At 44.2% G+C, this 19,483-nt stretch overlaps 1 protein-coding gene across 1 annotated transcript in view; it reads left to right on the forward strand.

Annotated features, from left to right (window-relative positions):
- Positions 1-11,967: 11,967 nt before the first annotated feature.
- HNF4A (hepatocyte nuclear factor 4 alpha) overlaps positions 11,968-19,483 on the forward strand; it is a 33,815-nt gene continuing 26,299 nt past the window's right edge. The window contains exon 1 of the mRNA XM_024206961.1: positions 11,968-12,170. Within this exon, the coding sequence (XP_024062729.1) occupies positions 12,050-12,170 (121 nt within the window). The 5' untranslated portion in view covers positions 11,968-12,049. The remainder of the gene's footprint in view (positions 12,171-19,483) is intronic.

Genomic DNA, 19,483 nt, shown 5'->3' on the forward strand with positions numbered 1-19,483 from the left:
CACAGAGAGATTAAGTGACTTTCCCAAAGTTACACAGGGAGTCCATGTAGTGCCAGGAATTGAACCTAGCTCTCCTGAATCCCTGTCCAGAACGCCCACCACCACCACCATAAGACCAACCTTCCTCTCGCATGAGCAAAGAGGCTCTTCCAGCTGAGACTAGTTCATTACAGCTCCTTATTGGCTCAGACAGGGAGAGGCTGATGTTTAGTTCAACTGGGTGAGCTGCTACTGCGGCCGCTGTCTATGAACCATGGAGGTCTCATTTTTTAGTCTCAGTTGTGTGAAGATGTAGGATGCATCCAAAGCATTTCTGGGCCCCAGCTGAGGGACTCCACTAATGGATTAACTCCATTTGACAGGTCTAGAGTGAACGGCCCAATGCCCAGAAGAGGTCTGCCATGCTATCCTGTGCGGGACATCCATCAGGAAGGCTTTTGTTTCAGGAAGATGCTTTTTGTCCTTTGGGAAATCTACTATCTAAGCAGTGACTTTATCTACTCTTTCCTTGTCCATGCTAGGACTGAGATTCTCAGCAGAACATAGTGGTCAGTGGATCTCCTACTTTCCCACACAGCCCCAGCTCCTAATCCATTTGGGCTTCGGAGCAGTTTACCATCTCTTATGATCCCTTGCAATTAGCCCCATCGGTCCATTTCCCAGTCCTGGCAGTGGATGATGCAAATGGTACCAACAGTGACTCAGGTCCCTTTCCAGCAGGCAGGTCGTTCTGAGGAATTGTTTTGCAAAAAAAATTGCTTTGTAACCTTTGTTGATTTTGGCAATTCTCCTCCTCTGACAGCAGCGATTCTGGGTATCGCTCCACTGGCTGGAATTATCCAGGAGCTTTTTCATGTGTGTATAATGAACATGAAGTATAAGCAAATGAAACCTAAATGAACTGCAAATGGCCTGCAGGGACTAGTGGCAAGGCCCTCGCTGTGTCTGGTGAGCTGTATGCTAAGCAGGGATTCCCTGAGTCAGAATGGGTGGCATTTATCTCCCAACAGGAGTCCCACAGCTCACATAAGTGCTGCTCAGTGAAGGGTATTACTGCTAGGGTCATTTCAGACCTTGGAATCAGAGCTGTGCTCAACCGGGGGATGCTTTTTTGCTGAATTTTGCACATTAAGGACTAGATTTTTGTGCATTCAGCATTCTGTAGCTCCCATGGGGAGGAGAAAAGTGTGGGTTCTCCACTATTTCCTGCTGGGTGCAGAGCTCTTGGAAGAATCTGGCTCCAGACTTACACCACTTCATTCTGGCCCTTTCAACCAAACAAACAAATGGCAGTAACAATAACTACTTCCTGGGGGTGTTTAGAGGCTTTGTCGGCATTAATAAAGCCCTTTGAGATCCTGGGATGAAAGGCACTGTAAGGGTTAATCTTATAGTGGGATAAGTTTAAACGGTCTGTGTGTCTATCTAAGTGTTGACGGTTCTCTTTCCCTATCCGTTTTGCATGGCAGCTGTTTATTATGGTTCCTTTAATTAGCTCAGGCTCTCTGAGAATGTCCTTTGCAGCTTCCAGTTCAAATATGTGGATGGAGATTTAGTGGAATCTTTTCCCTACTCCCAAGCATGTCTTATTCCACATGTTCCAAGTGCTTTGGAATACTCGATACCCTAAACCATTCCCAGTGGATCCTTGGCAGCAGAGCACATTTTATGGGCAAGTCTGACTGATTTTTCCTGGGTTTAGACATTTTCAGAGAACTCCTCTTGTCTGCAGTGGTGAACTAGCACAAGGTTGATTAAAGCACCTTGCAGTGTGTTTAGTTTGTTGTGCCCTGATCAAGCCCCAAATTCCTGTTAGCAGGCAACATGTTACAAAATGCACAAGTAAAGGCATATCTGCCACAATGTGTGGGCCCCCATGGGGCCCAGCAACCAGTCTGACGTGGCTGCCTAAACGTGCAATATGCCATCCCCAGGCAATGCAGGCATGGCATCATCTCCTGTAAACACCAGCCCCCAGAAACAACTGGCCCAGGTGCCAAGACCAGATCTACAGATAATTCCTAGGAATTTAAATACTGGGGCTACTCTAGGAGTCGGAGTCTGTTGTTGTTCTTACTCGTCACTTTCACCACTTCACAGACTATGTAGCTTTCAGATTATGCCTTAGAGGTCAGTTTATCCTCCTCATGATGCCATATATATGTCCTAGTGTGAGTTATGTGTGGAGATCAAGGGGACAATAGACCTCTAATTAATTCTGCTGAACCTTACAGCTCCCTGGAGACTTCTCCCACCTGTCAAGAATATTTCCAGGAAATGTTACTGGGCCAGAGCCTCAGCTGCTGTATGTCAACTGATCTACATAGGGTGACCAGATGTTCCGATTTTATAGGGACGGTCCCGATTTTTGGAGCTTTTTCTTACATAGGCACATATTACCCACCACCCCCGTCCCGATGTTTCAAACTTGCTGTCTGGTCACCCTAGATCTACACCAGCTCTTTACCTGATGCTTGTTTCAATTGGCTAGAGAACTATAGCTCTCTGCGCCCCGGACTGACTCCAGACAAATTCCTCAGAGCTGCTTATTAACACACAGAAAACTCTGCTCTGTAATTGTTTATGGGACAAATTCCGACAAAAGGCAAATGGGATTTGACAATGTGGCCAAAATATCCCTGTTTACAAAAAGTATGACAAAATAGAAGCCCTTGGCTTTATCTTTCCCATTTGGAAACAGCCACAGAGCAAATATACTCAGGGCATGGAAGGGGGGGAAATTTATATTGACTTTAGAAAAACTGTTCTTTAAAAAAATAATCTCTCTAGATGCCCAGATTCAGTGCTGGACCCCAAAGTCTTGCATAAGGGTTTAAAGCCTGCCTGCTAGCTTGCAGGGTTTGTGTGTGAGCAAGTCATGCAGTAAACTATTCTCTGTTAATTTTTTAATGCAGAATAAACAGGCCGAGAAATGATTAGCATGCAAGTAAGTTCAGCCGAATTGGGGAAACGAGAGAGTGAGGAGGCTAGCTGGAGTTATCAGTTAACCACATGAAGTGCCTTTGCTTCCAAGAGCTAATTCTGCCTGTTGCTTTCTGTACCCTTTTAAATAGCCTTTTTTAAAATTTAAGTAATGACCTAAAATGGCTAGTATAAGCACAATGGGAGCCCTTGTTTTCTCTTCTCTTTTTCTGTTCATAATGGCTGCGCACAGGAATTGCAGGTGATAAGGGTCCTACCTGGTTTATTACAGATGATCAGCATCTTCTTCCCCATTCCCAACTTTGAAAGGAAGCTGTTAGATTAAGACGAAAATGTGGAAATCCACTTTGTATGTGCGCAACCGTTCTGGTGAGAGTTTCAGTACGATCCCAGCAGACTCAACGAGTGAACAGAAGAGACTGCGAGGCAGGGAAAAAGCATAACTAGGTAGTTGCTTGGAATGGAGTTTGGTCAGTGGTCGGAGATCTATATTCTCAGATAGACAGGACTTTGTCCACAAACTGGAATTTGAAATTTCAAAGGGAGAAAAGCAGAAGGGACCTTTCCGGGTGTGGAGATGACTATGTGACGTTATTTCCCCAGGACTTTTGTTCTTTAGCTTGTAACTCAGGCGGTTTGCGCTTCTCCCTCAGCTCATTTGGTGAATGAGAGACTGAAAGATCAGACAGAGAGAGAGAGAGATTTGTTGATGACATTCAATGTGGCAATAAACACACGTCCCAGCTTCACAGTACAAAACTTTCACAGTACAGATCCAGTACAGAACTTTTCCAAAATTTGGGGTGGGTTCAGACCCAGCATTTTGGGTTTGAACCCAGCTCTGGTTTACATACACTCATGACAAAGCCACTTTGGTCACAGTGGAGGCCTGGAGAATGTAGGCCGAAATGTTTAGAAATGGCCTCTACATTTGCACCAGCTATGAATTATTCAGGCAAATTGTAGCAACTAGATTTCTAGCTCTAGGCCTGAAGGTGTAATTCAGGATCTTAGATATCCAGTTAATGCCATTTGGGCTTGAAATTGTTGTGGGTACAACATTGTGCATGAAAAACTAGAGGCCAGGGGGAGGCCCAGCTGAAAAACAGATCTTGAAGGTGAAGCCTGGCTGATTACTGGAAACTTGTATGTGTTTGAGATGCAATGTTCCAGGTACTACTCACTCCAAACCATGTGGCTGCAGCCCTACCTGCTGCTTTGGCAAAACTTCACCAGGGATCTTAAGAATGTTTTTTCTAGGTCATCGGTTCCCAGACTGGGGGGTGCGCCCCCCTGAGGGGGCGTGAAGAAATTCCAAAGGGGGCGCGAGGCTGTGAAATTTTCATAAAGAAAATATTTTTTTATCAGCGTAAATTTTTTATTTATTTATTTATTTTACTTATTTATTTAATAGCCCAACAGACAATACATTATACATATTCTGTATACATAATAATAACTATTCATAAAATTGTCCAATTACAGGCCTATATTATTTAACTACAATAAAGTATTAACAATCTTCTCGTTTTTGATTATGAATATAAGTAGACAAGAATAAAGGTATAACATAAAGTACAATAATAATAAAAATACAACTATAAATAAAAGTATATAACTGCAATATTTTCAAATTTCATACCAGAAAATGCAAATATTTTTTATTTTTTTGCCTTTCGACATGTAGGAGTGCCGTTTCGGTTGGTGGGGAGGCCGAAGAATGATGTAGAAAGCAATGGAACTTTTTAAAACTTCTTAGCTTGCTAGCGAGAGTGTTCGAGACTGTTCTATCGTGGGAGTGGTTACCTCCACCACTCACCGTGCAAGACTGGCTACTTGCCGGACTGGTGGTGGGGTATATATAGGGCAGCACGCATCCGTACATAATAGTAGAAGTAAATAAACGTTCACGATAACTCAAATTAACTTGCGTCCGTTATTATTCACAAATCCAAAAAAATATTTTTATAGATTTTTTTTATTAGTATATTATGGCCGCGATTAAGAAAAGGAAGTACAATGAAGACTACATTAAGTACGGTTTCACCGTCATGGAAAAAAATGGGATCCATCATCCTCAATGCATAATATGACATGCAGTTCTCAGCAATGATGCCTTGAGTCCTAGTCGTCTTGAGCGACACTTGACAAAGAACCACAGTGTTTTGAAAGACAAACCAAGAGTTTTTTGCTGCTAAACTTCAAAATTTAAAATGCATGAAGCTGGACACTACTGGCGCTTTTCATCAAGCGTCGGCCAAAGTGGTAGAAGCATCTTAAGAACTGTCATTGCTCATCGCTAAAGCCAAGAAAACGCACATAATAGGAGAAACTCTTGTGAAGCCTTGCTTGTTGAAAGCAGCTGATATTATGCTTGGTGCCAAAAGCAAGAAAAAAATATCGGAAATTTCGCTTTCCGACAATTCCGTGAAACGTCGCATCGATGACATGGCGAAAGATCTAAAACTTCAAGTTGTGGAGGCAGTGAAAGCTTCTCCTTTTTTCGCAATTCAGTGTGATGATACCACTTATGTAGCACAATGCTATCAGTTGCTTGTCTATGTTCGATTCATTAACGATGGAACTGTGAAAGAAGAACTGCTTTTTTCGAAGGAATTGACGACCACATCAAAGGCTTCTGATGTTATGAAAATGGTTTCTGACTTTTTTGAAGAAAATGGACTTTCATGGGAAAAACTGGTTGGTGTATGCACAGACGGTGCACCAGCGATGTTTGGCTCTCGCTCTGGATTTGTGACATTGGAGAAAGAAAAAAAGTCCAGACATAACCACGACTCACTGCATCATACACAGACAAGCATTGGCTACTAAAACCCTTCCAGATGACCTACATGACTCATTGAATTTGGCCATCAAAGTTGTCAATTTTGTGAAGAACAGCGCTTTAAATACGAGACTTTTTGCAGCTCTTTGCGCAGATTTGGGAGCGGATCATAAAATTCTTTTGTTTCAGATGGAGGTACGATGGCTTTCCAAAGGGAACATGCTTTCGAGATTATTCGAACTGAAAGACGAAGTGGAAATTTTCCTCGAGCAACAGAAAAACGTTTCAACTTTCACTGGCATACCTCATGGACATTTTTGAATCTTTGAACAATCTCAGTTTGAAGCTGCAAAAAAACAACACTGCAAACATTATAGTGCGCCACGATGCCATCAAAGCATTTACGGGAAAAATCAAGCTTTGGAAACGTCAAACGCAAGCTCAGACACCTAACTTTTCGTCTTTTCCAACATTTTCATCACTCACTGAAAATGAAGGTTTCCAAGAACTTTGTAAAGAGGATGCGAAGAACAAAATTGTGTTTCATGTGGACTGCCTTGCTGACGAATTCATCCGCTATTTTCCAGACAACTTTTCTGGCAACCTTGTTCATAAATTAGCACGTAATCTGTTCAACATTGATGTTGATTCATTGCCAGAAGTATTGCAAGAACAAGCAGTCGAAATGAAATACGATTCAAGTGCAAAAGATATTTTCGAAAACTTAAGCCTGGAGGAATTTTGGATAAAATATTTCCCAATTTACCCGAAAGTTGGAGAAGAAGCACTACGTATTATTCTTCCGTTTTCGTCAACGTACCTCTGTGAATAAAGCTTTTCAAGTTTAGTCATAATAAAAACGAAACAAAGGAATCGACTGGATGTCGAAAACGATTTGCGTTGCGCACTTTCAACTTTCAAACCTAGAATTTCCCAACTCATGAAGAAAATACAGCATCATCCTTCACATTAAATTTGTTTTGTTTATGCTATATATTATTTTAAATTACATTTTTATTAAATGTTTGTGCCAAGAAAAACTATTTGTGCTTATTTTTCATTTTAAATAAAATATTTATACCAAGTTTTTGTGTTTATTTTTAATTTTAAATTATGAATTGAATTAGTTAAAAGGGGGGTTGGATGATGGTAAAGGAGAGGTGGGGGGCATGAGGGTTCCTCAAAAATTAAAAAGGGGGCATGATGCCAAAAAGTTTGGGAACCAATGTTCTAGGTCTTTCTGATCCAAGGTCTGCTTTAGGTACAAGCAATGCAACTGACCACTTGAGGACACACTTTTCTGTGGGCTCCCTGGTTCTATGCTGAGTGATTTCATGGACTCACCCATCTCCCTCTCCAATTGTGGGACTGGGGATGCAAACACTCATCATGCCATCTCCCACTCCTTCCAGCAGCCCAGAGCTGTAACTCTTGCCTCGGTCCTTTTCTGATGCCTCTTCACCTAGCTCTCCTGCAGCAGCAAAAAGCTTCACTTTTTCTGGTCTGCTAATCCGACTCTGCATGGAAACCTTGCAAATGAACAGGGTGCCTTGGGATTGCCATTGGGGTCTGTAGGGAGTGCAGGACAGAGTGTCTTCGGTTCCTGGGGAATTAAAGATCACCTTTGGAATCCTATTTTCAACAGATTATGGAGCCTCAATGCAGTGCTTTTGAGCCAATATTTCTCACAAAATTATTCTGCCATATCATTTTCTGCTTCCAATGGCTTCTGCTTACTACAGGCCTCAGGCTTCCTGGATGTGAGGAAGGCCGACTCCATGCTGAATGGAAAGAGAGGCCTGAAGAATTGCTTCCCCTGCATCCGTCGCTGTTACTGATAGCGCTTACCGGATAATAAAATGCCTTGCGTGTCTATCAGCTAATACCTTCAATCAGCCAATGGTCTCAAACACTTTACAAACATTAATTATTTCAGCCTTTGTCTGTTTTACAGATGATAAATCAAAGCACAGAGGCGAAGTGATTTGCTCAAAGTCACAGAGTAAGCCAGCAGAACGGGATCTTAACGCCCAGGCTGCTGCTCTCACCACTAGGCACACTGCTTCTCATGCCTCCCATCTGGCTATGGCTTCTGAATGGTGACAGATTGTGTTTTAAGAAGTCACTGGGGTTTTCCTTTCTCCCTAAAGAACAACAATGATTTTTCAATCCACTTTCAATAACTCCATTGACAGGACAAGGTATGGAAGTGCTGCCAAAGGTCATGTCCCTGAATATCTGCACAAAAGAAGTTCCACGTTAGTGATAGGGCAGTGGGGGTTATATGGCCGGGGCCATGTTCTCTGCTGGTATAACTCCATCAAATTCAATGGGGTGCAACTTCCACTGACTGTGAAGATAGTTCTGCATCCCTTTCCCTTCTTCCAAACTTATTCTTCCTTGCAATTTAGAAGGGGGTTGTTACATTTATTTGTACTAGAAGTAACAATCTAAAATTGTCAGTATATGCCTGTTATAGATTTTGGGCTCAGCCACGCCACACATATAAGCAGGCCAAGTGACCCAGTTACAATCTGCAGCGTGGACAAGCATCTGTGTTCAACTCTTGTCGTGTTCACAGTCTAAATTGTAACTGGATCAGAAGACAGCCATGTTATAACTTCAGTGGCTCTGTGCAAGTGGTACAGACAGACCGCTCGTGTGTCTCTCTCTGTCTCTATGCACATAGGATGATTATATCCTTCCCATGCCTGTTTATTAATTGCCCGGTATCATGCTCCTCATTTAATGAGGCGCGTATCTTATTTGCTGGGAATCCCCTTTCCTCTTAGTGAAATTGCCAAGCTTGTCAGTCTGTATATGGGGCAGGATTAGTCTCATGTCACCCTTGTATGAGGAAAAACACAGGAAAATTTACTGCTCTCTGATCAAATTGAATGATTGCCCCATGCGCAGGGTATTCCGGTTCCTGGAATTCTAACAGTTTCCTATTACAGCTGTCTCACATAGTATGAAGTGCTGAGAAGGCAGGTGGGGAGAAAGATTGATGGGGTGGTAGGAGGAAGTTTCCCTAACCAACTGGATTCTGTCTGGGGCTCTGCTCAGTGCATGTGGCGCTGCCATTCACCGGGACTCTCACCACCAGGACAGAACATGGAGAGACCCATTGTCCAGCCCAGATTCCACCCTTAAACCCTCCATAGCTTCTGCCTTCTTTCCTCCAGCTGCTGCTACTTGCTAAAACTGGGCCAAATTCTCCTCTCAGCTGCACTGGTGTCAAGGGGCCTGATCCTGGACCCATTGAAGTTGATGAGAATATTTCCTGTGACTTCAAAGGGCATTGTCTCTGCCCCAGTGTGGGGTTACTCCTCTGAAGTCAGTGGATTTGCTCTGGATTTTTACCAGTGAGATCAGAATTTGTCCCTCCCTCTGACTGGTACTAAAAGGGAAACATCTGCTAAGTGGGGCAGAAAAATTCAAATCAGCCTAAAAAGGAAGAGATTTGTCCATTAAATAATGTTTTAAGGAGTCCCCTCTCAGGCCACCCATTCAGTGGTCCTGGTCTATGTGCTTAGCCCAGGATGGGTCAGTGTGTCATTCAAAGATGCCATCACACAGGCACCAAGTTACCACTGGATTCATCAAGGGAATCTCTCCTAAATTCCCAGTAGAGAAGTTGTCAGTCTCTCAGGGAGAGGAGAATCTTCTCATACTAGATTGGAGCTTGGGTAACTTGACTAATGAGTAGGATGGTCTATTGTTGATGGGAGAAAAATCAAGCATTCCTGGTAGTGTACCCCATCTCTGCTTTGGTGTGACCATCCTCAAGAATGCAGGAAGTGTGTAGTCTCCTTGTCTTTGACCTCTCTGCTGAGATAAGGGTTTTGTGATATGGAAGTTAGGTGTCTTTGAGGATCTGGGCCTTGTACACGAGGAACTGAACTGAAAACACCAGTAATGGTGGATTGCAGTCACCACCAACCTAGAGGTGAAAGGCTCCTATGTCCTGTTGACAGTTCCCAGCCTCCTGTGCCATCTAATTTCCCTCAATCTCCCCCACTCACCTTTCGTATCCATCTCTTCATTTTCTATTCCTAGCATTCTGAATCCTCCCTGACATACGTCCTCCAGACCTAATGGGAGTGAGCAAGTATTTCAGTCTTATTTAGTCAGCAGCCTAGTTGAACAAAGACTTGTTTTGCTGAACTAAGCAAAATGGGCCATGCTTTTATGATATTTTACTAGACACTATGGCAAATCCTGCACATATTTGACTTAGTGTCTGCACCATTTATCTAATCAAAGGGATCACTCTGGCCAAGCCTGGATTGGGACTGAGATCCCAGGAATGAGGCTGTTAAGGGGCTGTATTCCACCCCCCCCCCCCACCTCACACACATTGTTTCAAACAAATGAATTCCTGGCTCAGAATCCTCCTTGCTGAAGGGGAAGTGATATACCAGCCATGTGAGTTCAGAGGGGGATCCTTTGTATCTTTAATGATCCTCCTGCTCCCACCCCAGGGAAGGAACACTAGACATCAATCCCAAGAAAGGAATGTGGGGCTTTCCCATACCTCCAGCAACCAAGTGGAAGCAAGGTAGCCTATGGAGCATACAGCAGTAGCCTCAGGGTATAGGTGGTGTCTGTGCCTTCAAATATAGACTGTCAGTGTCTTGGGGCACAGACTTTGCAAATCACCATGCTGAGGACATCACCATGATTTTCCGTGCATGTGTCGAATGTCACAGCCCAATGGCATGTACAATTTCAGAGTCTGAGACCCCAGGATTTCAGTGTTGAGCTGCCATAGGGAAGCCATTCATATCAGTCAAGTCTTTTTGACTCAACGTGACCCAGTCTGTCCTGTGTGCCTGTGAAGAGTGATCAAAACTAGTTCAGGGCCATTAACTCGCAGTGTGTAGACTAAATCGCCCTGCATTGATTGAGAAATAAACTGGGATGTTTTGATTACACAGAGAGCTGACACTAATCGTTAATTACTGGCCCTTCTATGCAATTCAGCTGATGCTGTTAAGTGATAAATTGATTTCCACTTGTTGATCTTGTGTTATTGTGCAATGGAAATTACAGTGGATTATACAAAATCTTCCCAGTGCAAACCACTGCCACATCCTGGATAAACTGGCATCTCATAAAGCCCTCACGCAGCAGATGAAGCCAGGAGCTCCGAAAAAGAAAAAGAAAAAGCTCTGTTTTCTGACATTTGTAATGTACATTCTTACTGTCCTGTATTATTTGAAGGTCTGATCCAAAGCCCATGGACGTTAATAGAAAATCTCCCATTGATTTCAATGGGCTTTGGATCAGGACTTAACTCTACAGCATGTGTTGCGTGCTATAGTATATAAGAAAGACACCCTGCAGAATAAAGTTCTGTTGCATTGTAAAATGCCTGGGGGGATTTTTAAAATACAAACACACAGGGCAGATTTTTCAGATTGGCCCTTGAAAATCAAATACAGGAAAATGAGCTGCTCTTCCGGGCTGAGATTTTTCAAAAATGTTAGGCACAAAAAAAAATGTCAGTGCAATTTTATGCCTGATCCACCATGCGCTCAAAATGCACCCAGAGTCACACTTGTGTTCACATTTGACATGTACCTTTGCATGCCTGGCTCTTCTGAAAATCTGTCCCTGAAAGTTGTTGGGAAAGGCTGTGGAGTGAGAGGTGTTTATAGTGAGCTCTGGCCCTGTAAAACTCGGTTTATAGGGAAGTAAAATGAAAGTCTCATGTTGTTACCATGTGTAAATGGCAATTCCGGTTAGAGTGACCTTCTGTGAAATGAAAGCGAGAGAGAGAAAAGGGTGTGGGGGACAAGAGGGAGAGAAAGCCGGAGGATATGGAAGGGGAGGGAACAGGGCAAGAACGTCGTTCTCCAGGAAGGGTTTTTCCAAGTTCTTACACTTCAGCTAAAATTAAGACCAATAATAACAATTAAGCATCAAGATCAATAGCCCAGCGAATGTACTTCACTCATGGAGAATGCTCCTCTCTCTGAGTGCTGCCACCCCGGCATGTGCCCAGAAGCTGAAATCAGCAAAGTGCATGTAGATTCAATAATAAACAGTCAACAAAATCACTGCTGCCCCACCAAAAAAAAAAAAACCAACCATCCAGCTTAGCGTTCACCAGTGGGTGAGATGATTAAAGATTAACCCCCCCCGCCTCTTGCCTCCACCCCTCTGGGGAGTATAGGCCTTGAAGCTCAGCAAATCCTTTCAGAGAAATATTTGAAATAAAAGACAACAGATAGGGGACGCAGTGAAGGCAGCCGGAGGCTGAGGGGCCAATAACCTCCGACGAGGGAATCGCTGCAATCTGGCCCGTGTTTGCTGATGATAATGCGTCTCTCCAAAGCCCTGATAGACATGGAGATGGCAGATTATAGCGCAGCTTTGGACCCAGCTTACACCACTTTGGAGTTTGAGAACATGCAGGTGCTGGCCATGGGCAACGGTAAGTCTACCGCTGGGTTTGCTTTTGCCAGTCGAAGGTGGGATCAGTGGTAGAGCCAGCCAGTGCCTTCGGGAGCACAGGTCATCTGGCAACAGGCATGTAGCTGGTGCAGAGGGCACAGGGGGAGCTGAAGCACCAAGTCAGAGGGGGACTTTTCCTGCTCCTGTAGAGAAGTGTTTCTGTTTAACTAACACGCCACTTGTACTGATCGAATGACATTAACTCAGATACCAAGGCAATGGGTGTACTATAAGAACCTGAATAGAACAGAATTTTCCTGCTCAACATCTGGCCCTGGCAGACACTGCAGAGGGACTGGGAGCCCGAGCTGACAGCGACTGTCTCTCACAAGTCCCTAACCCAAAAGAAAGGAGAATGCAGAGTAAAGGGTGGTTCTTTACCTCCCTGCTAGGCAGGGCTTCCGAGTAAGGACCTTTCCATGGCTTGACAGAGATACTGTGAAGTCCAAAGTTGGGACAGTGAACCTGGACAGAGAGCAGCCCCTCTAGCAGTGAAGTAGAATGAAAGCCCCAGAAGGTTTCAGTGCATCACACTCTACAGATTGTAATACCTCCACATAGAGAGAAGCTGTTCATGTGCACAGGTGGCATGACATTTCTCTTTACAACAGGCTGACCGTAGCTAGCTTGAACCCCGTTGCATGGCATAATTGGTGTGAATTGAAACATATGTGGGGCTCTGAGGAGAAGGTTCAGTTCTTTAACTGGAAATAGTATCAGTGTATCTTATAGCTGTGATAAAAGGGCACTTTCACCCACACACCCTGGGGAGAATCACAATTCTATCAGGATTTGCAACATTGTCCCACTGGTTATATTTTGGATCTTGTGAGGATTCCTTTTTATTAGACACTCAGACACACAATCAATGAAAATTCCTCTCCGGGTCCCCCCCAAGTCCTCTCTAAATACTGGGTTAATCGCTAAGCTAAGTATGCTGCAGAAAGCAACTAACTAGCTCTCAGAGCTACCAGAATGACGTCCCCGCACCCTGGTCAGCTCCCTTAACACGAGCCTGCTCTGAAGACACAAACAGTTTTACTTACAGAATCCTGTCACTGATCTAGTCTCACTGTGGCTGCAAGAGAGAACTTCTCCTGCCACAAACCATCTATATAGAGTTGGGCTCCCCCTGTATATTGTCTCTCTGCTCAGCACTCCATGGGGTCAGCATCTCCAGAGCATATGAACCCAGAGGGAGCAGACCTGAGTGGTGGGTGTAATCTGCCTGAAGTAGGGCATAGATTGTAACTACTATTAACTGCATCAAGGCTGTTCAGTGCATCAAGTCCCAGTACGCAGAGCTCCCCTCTCCAGTGCTGTCTCATGCAGCTTGGCTAAGAACGCTGTCAGATTTTCTAGAGGTGGGAAAGACGTATTAAATCCCCCAGCCTCTGCCAAGGGGCTCGTTAGGGGCAGAATGGGTGAGAGAGAGAACATAATGGGTTATGCTATGGAAATTAACTCCACAGCCCTGAAACATCCCTCATCTGCTGTAACTCCTCCAGCCATTGTTTTGGGTCTTGGTCCCACATTTGCACCTTGGCAGGCTGAGCGATTTGGCTTGGAGAGTTCAGGGGACACAGGGTGGTGGGATGCACAGAGAGGCAGCTGCCTTCATGCTCCATCTCCTTGAATTGTGTGGAACCAGTTGACTTGCAGAGATGCCAGTATTTATTCTTACAGGTGGGCCTAGGCTTTACTACTAAGCTTAAAGCCCCTTATGTGGCCCTTGTACCATCCATCTAATGTATTGAACCCTCTCATCTGTGGGGAGTCATCACAACCTCTAAGGCCTAGAAAGCCCATTGAAGCTTTGTAGGGCCAGAGTAGACACTATCTGTACCGAGTTTGTTTAAATATGTTTTTAGCAGAAGTGGCTGACAAATTCTACAGGGATAGTCCTGATTTTATAAGCTGTAGCAAAGGCGATCCCCTTGCAACAGGCCCTGTGGGGAGAAGAGGAGAGTATCAGCTTCATTTCCTACAACTTTTCTCTTCCAAGAAGTTTGTGTGTTCAGGCCCAGTAGGAAAAATGCCCTAGAAACACTCTGCTAGTAACCCAGCCAATTCATCTGAACAGCTTCCCGCTTCTTGATATGTGATACTTTGGGGCCTTTGAGCTATAATGGAGAAGATTTTAGTGAAAGTCTACATCAGTGGCTCTCAATCTTTCCAGACTACTGTACCCCTTCAGGAGTCTGATTTGTGTTGTATAACCCCAAATTTCACCTCATTTAAAAACTACTTGCTTACAAAATCAGACATAAAAATACAAAATACAGCACACTATTACTGAAAAAGTGCTGACTTTCTCATTTTTACCATATAATTATAAAATAAATCAACTGGAATATAAATATTGTACTTACATTTCAGTGTATAGTATATAGAGCAGTATAAACAAGTCATTGTATGAAATTTTAGTTTGCACTGACTTCACTAGAGCTTTTTATGTAGCCTGTTGTAAAACTAGGCAAATATCTAGATGAGTTGATGTACCCCCTGGAAGACCTCTGCGTACCCCCAGGAGTACATATACCCCTGGTTGAGAACCAGTAGTCTACATCTTTAGAAAGGATGGGGACATGAGGGTTAACTCTGATTCTGGCAAAATTCCCACTCAGGCAACCATAATCTGCCTACCTAAATAACCCACCTCTTCTGCTTTTTTTTTTTTTTTTTTTTTAATTGGACACAGTCCTCTACATTTCTGATCCAAAACTGCTGTGAAGTGTTGCTGTGTGCTGTTAAACAGACATTATGTTCCATTCCAGAGGTGGCTGCATTTCAATGGTAGATGCAGTTCATACCTTTTTATAGTTTTGATGCTTCTAGTTTTGGAAAATGCTTTGGGATTGGTCAGGATAAAAATTGCTATACAAGTGTTAGATCATTTTCAGTGTTATTAGTTCCCTGGCTTTAAAGGGGAATTAGCTTTTTCATCTTCTTTGTCCTAACTTCTGACTAATCCCCATTAAACAGGCATTGTTGGGACAGCCAGGGAGAGAGAACAGTCAGTTAAGTTTCTGACACTATACAAATAATAATAGTTTGAAAATTATCCATCAGCAAATAATTCTGTTTCCGTTTCCAGCCAGTGAGAATAGGAGACTGGTAGACTGTAAGCTTTTTGGGGTAGGGACTGTCTTTTTGTTATGTGTGTCTACAGACTCAGCACAAAGGGGCCCTGATCCCTGATTGGGGTCTCTGGGGACTACTGTCATTCATTTAATAAATAATGAGGTGATTGTGTGCAGCGCTCTCTGATGTTTTTCTTCTCTGATTCCATATCTTTGTTTTATGTTATATATGTTTGGAGGAAATTGACATATACTCATTTTTCTGACATGATTTCATCTCTGACTGTCTGAGACCCTGTGAACTGTCACACCAAGAGGAAGCATGTTTGTAGGCAGCAGCCTTCCTGCAAAGCATCACAGAGGCTACTAGCTGAAAGCTAACGAGACGTGACTCACCCGCGCAGGGGGCAGGTGCCAGATGGGGCAGCACAACTATAAAAGCGACCCCTAAAATCCAGAGTATCAACGAGAGGGAGCAAAGCCCAGAAGGGCAGAATGCATGGGGACAGGTAGATAGGAGCTCAGAGAAGGAGCAAGTTCATGGATGATATCGAAAATCAGGAGGGTGATCTAGAATTGGAATCAGAGACGGAAGCCTGTAAAGGGGACAAAGGCTGCAGGGAAGGACAGGAAGGGAGCGTAAAAAAAAAAAAACCTCATTAGCCCACCACAGGAGAGATCAGACCAGCTCCAAATTTCTCATCATTAACATGGCAGTGCAGGCTGATACTACAGCCCCCAGCATATACCTTGATCCAAGGGGCAGGGGACATTGTATGCTCCGGACGGTCACCTTTCCCTACTAGAGGGGGGCTGCAATTTACTCTGTTCTGTGTAAATTCAGTATGGTCCTCTCAATCCTGACAAGATGCAAACACAGCCTGCTGGACTGGACAACAGCCACTTAGAAAGCTTACATCCAGACAGAATCCCCTCTCCCACCCTGCCTCAGCTGCTGCTGCTGCAGAGGATGGATCGAGCAGACCCAAAGCCTTAGGGCTTGTCTGCATGGGAGATTTTGCCCAGTTATATCAGTATAATTATAGCGATCTAACTAAACCACTCGGGTTATACCAGTATAACTCCCCCACGCAGACACTCTTATTCTGAAATAGGCTTCTGCTGAGTTTAAACAGCTTCCAAAGTGACATAAGCCAAACCAGAAAAAGGCCCTCTGGGAGCAGAATAAGAGTGGCCATGTGGGAAGTAGAACTCCAGTGCTTTAAATTCACACCCCAGTTTATACCAGTATAACTTCCCCACACAGACAAGCCCTTACTCAGAGGTAAGTGAAGAGATATTTTGCTGGGAGTTTTGGTGCCTGTATGTATCCCTATGCAGTGGATCAGGGGAACAATTTCCTAGGCTGTAGTAGTCCAGTTCTCTAGCCTCCCTGGAGCCTAGTTAAACAAACAGGCAAACAAAAGAAACTTCCCACAAGCAGGGCTTTAAACAAAGAGCTCCCGAGGCTCCTTCAGCCTGGCCTCTAAATGAACTCTGCAGCAACAGAGCTTTGCCAGCAGCATTGTCCTACCCTCCTCTCTGTCCCAGGATTCTGGCTCCTACTGCCAGCCCCAGCTCTTCCGGGCACAGCCCTCTTATCATGTGCTGGTGACAGGCCTAATTTGCCCAGCCTTGCTTCCAGGTGGATCTCTGCACCAAGGCAGCTGTGGCCTGTACTGAGAGAGTGTTAACCCTCTTCCTGCCAGAGCCTGCATGAGGTCTATACATCCCTTCACAACAGGAAAGGAAATCATGGGTAGGAAGCCTTGATGGTGGGTAGAATATTGGGTTTCTTCCTCTCAGACCAGACAGATTCTTTGTGGGGATTAGGGCAGAGATTCATTCACAGTGCAAGCCCGAGGAAGCCAATGGAGTTACCCTAAGAATGGGTTTGACCCTAAGGCCCCATGAGATCCAGTGTCTGCCGTGTGCAAGGCAGAGGTTCATTAAAACCTTTTTAGGATTCCAGTTCATTTTTAGTTTACGCCCTCTGAGTTTTTGCTTTGAGTTTCACACCTGGGTATGGGACAGAGACCATGTCACCATGGATGGTTGATGATGGCCTTCTAGAGCCCCGATAGAAATTCCAGCAGTCTCCATTAGAATCCTTCAGGTAGCTTTCTAGGGTTTTCTCATGGTCTCTCCTAATTCCTACTGGTCTCTATCAGTGGCAGTGGCAGAACAGCGGTGGGACCAGTAGAAATCAGAAGACCAGCAGACTCATTTCTCTGTTTCTATGACCATCTGGAATCAGTAAATAATTTTCATCTGGAATTTCCATTGAGGAAGACGAAGGTATCTGTGCTGATACATGACACATGGAGGTGTCAGTCACAGTTACAGGGTTAGCAGCATTCGATGCCATCAGCCTTAAGGTTTGGTTGGCTCGCATCCTTCCCAGTCAATGTTTATGCAAAGCCCCTGCGGGAGATGATATCCTAGAAATCATAGAAATGTCAGACTGGAAGGGACCTTGATAGGTCATCTAGTCCAGTCCCTTGCATTGAGGCAGGACTCAGTATTCTTCAGACCAGCCCTGACTAACCTGTTCACAAAAACCTGCAATGAAGGAGATTCCACAACTAGAGCCCTGCGCAGATACAAATTTATATCTGTTATCTGTGGATATAAATGAGTATCTGCGGAACCGCAGGGCTCTCCCGGGAACTCAGTGGCAAAATGTGCAGAATATGGGGCCACCGCTCCCAGGAGCCAGCGCCGGTAGCTCCTCCCATGTGGCTGTACTGCCCCCAGCCCCGCCCCCATCCCTTCCACGCAGCTGTCTGCCTGACTGCATCTCTTTTCTGGGGTCCATACAGCCACGCTGGAGGACAGGGCTGGGGGTGGGGTTAGGGGACGATACAGCTGCACTGGAGGAGCCGCCGGCGCAGGGCGCTGGCTCCTGGGTTCTGCTCCTTTTGCCCCTGCAGTTCCCGGGAGAGCCCTGCGTTTCCACGGACACCCATTTATATCCGTGGATATCTGCATCTGCAGATATAAATTTGTATCCGCGTAGGGCTCTAGCCACAACCTCCCTAGGTAATTTGTTCCAGTGCTTAACTATCCTTACAGCTAGGAAGTTTTTCATAATGTCCAACCTAAATCTCCCTCGCTGCAATTTAAGCCCATTACTTCTTGTCCTGTCCTCAGTGGATAGGGAGAACAATTGGCCACCCTCCTTTTTATAACAATCTTTCATGAACTTGAAGAATGTTATTATGTCCTGCCTCAATCTTCTCTTCTCCAGACTAAATAACCCCAATTTTTTCAATCTTTCCTCATAGGTCATGTTTTCTAGATCTTTAATCATTTTTGTTGCTCTCCTCTGGACTTTCTCCAATTTGTCCACATCTTTCCCAAAGTGTGGTGCCCAGAACTGGACACAGTACTCCAGTTGAGGCCTTATCAGTGCTGAATAGAGTGGTAGAATTACTTCTTTTGTCTTGCTTACAACACTCCTGCTAATACATCCCAGAATGATGTTTGATTTTTTTGTAACAGTATTACATTGTTGACACATATTTAGTACGTGATCCACTATAACGCCCCAGATCCTTTTTCCTAGGCAGTTATTTCCTATTTTGTATATGTGCAATTGATTGTTCCTTCCTAAGTGGATTACTTTGCATTTGTCCTTATTGTATTTCATTCTGTTTATTTCAGACAATTTCCCCAGTTTGTCAAGATCATTTTGAATTCTAATCCTGTCCTCCAAAGCACTTGCAAACCCTCCCAGCTTGGTATCATCTGCAAACTTTATAAGTGTACTCTCTATATTACCATCCAAACCCACTGGGGTCCTGCAGGGATCCAGAACAGTTCCCTGCAGAACCCCAATCAATATGCCCTTCCAGCTTGACTATGAACCAGTGATAGCTACTCTCTGAGTACGGTTTTCCAACCAATTAACCACTGACTTTATAGTAGGTTTGTCTAGGTTATATCTTCCTAGTTTGTTTATGGGAAGGTCATGTAAGATAGTATAAAAATTCCTACTAAAGTTGAGATATATCACATCTACTACTTCCCCCTATACACAAGGCTTGTTACTCTGTCAAAGAAGGATATTAGGTTGGTTTGACAAACCCATGTTGACTGTTACTTATCACCTTATTATCTTCTAGGTGCTTACAAATTGATTGTTTGATGATTTGCTCCATTATCTTTCTGGGTACCGAAGCTAAGGTGACTGGTCTGTAATTCCCTG

The sequence above is a fragment of the Terrapene carolina genome, unplaced genomic scaffold, assembly GCF_002925995.2.
Source record: "Terrapene carolina triunguis isolate 2854851 unplaced genomic scaffold, T_m_triunguis-2.0 Scaffold130, whole genome shotgun sequence".
NCBI classification, from domain to species: domain Eukaryota; kingdom Metazoa; phylum Chordata; order Testudines; family Emydidae; genus Terrapene; species Terrapene triunguis.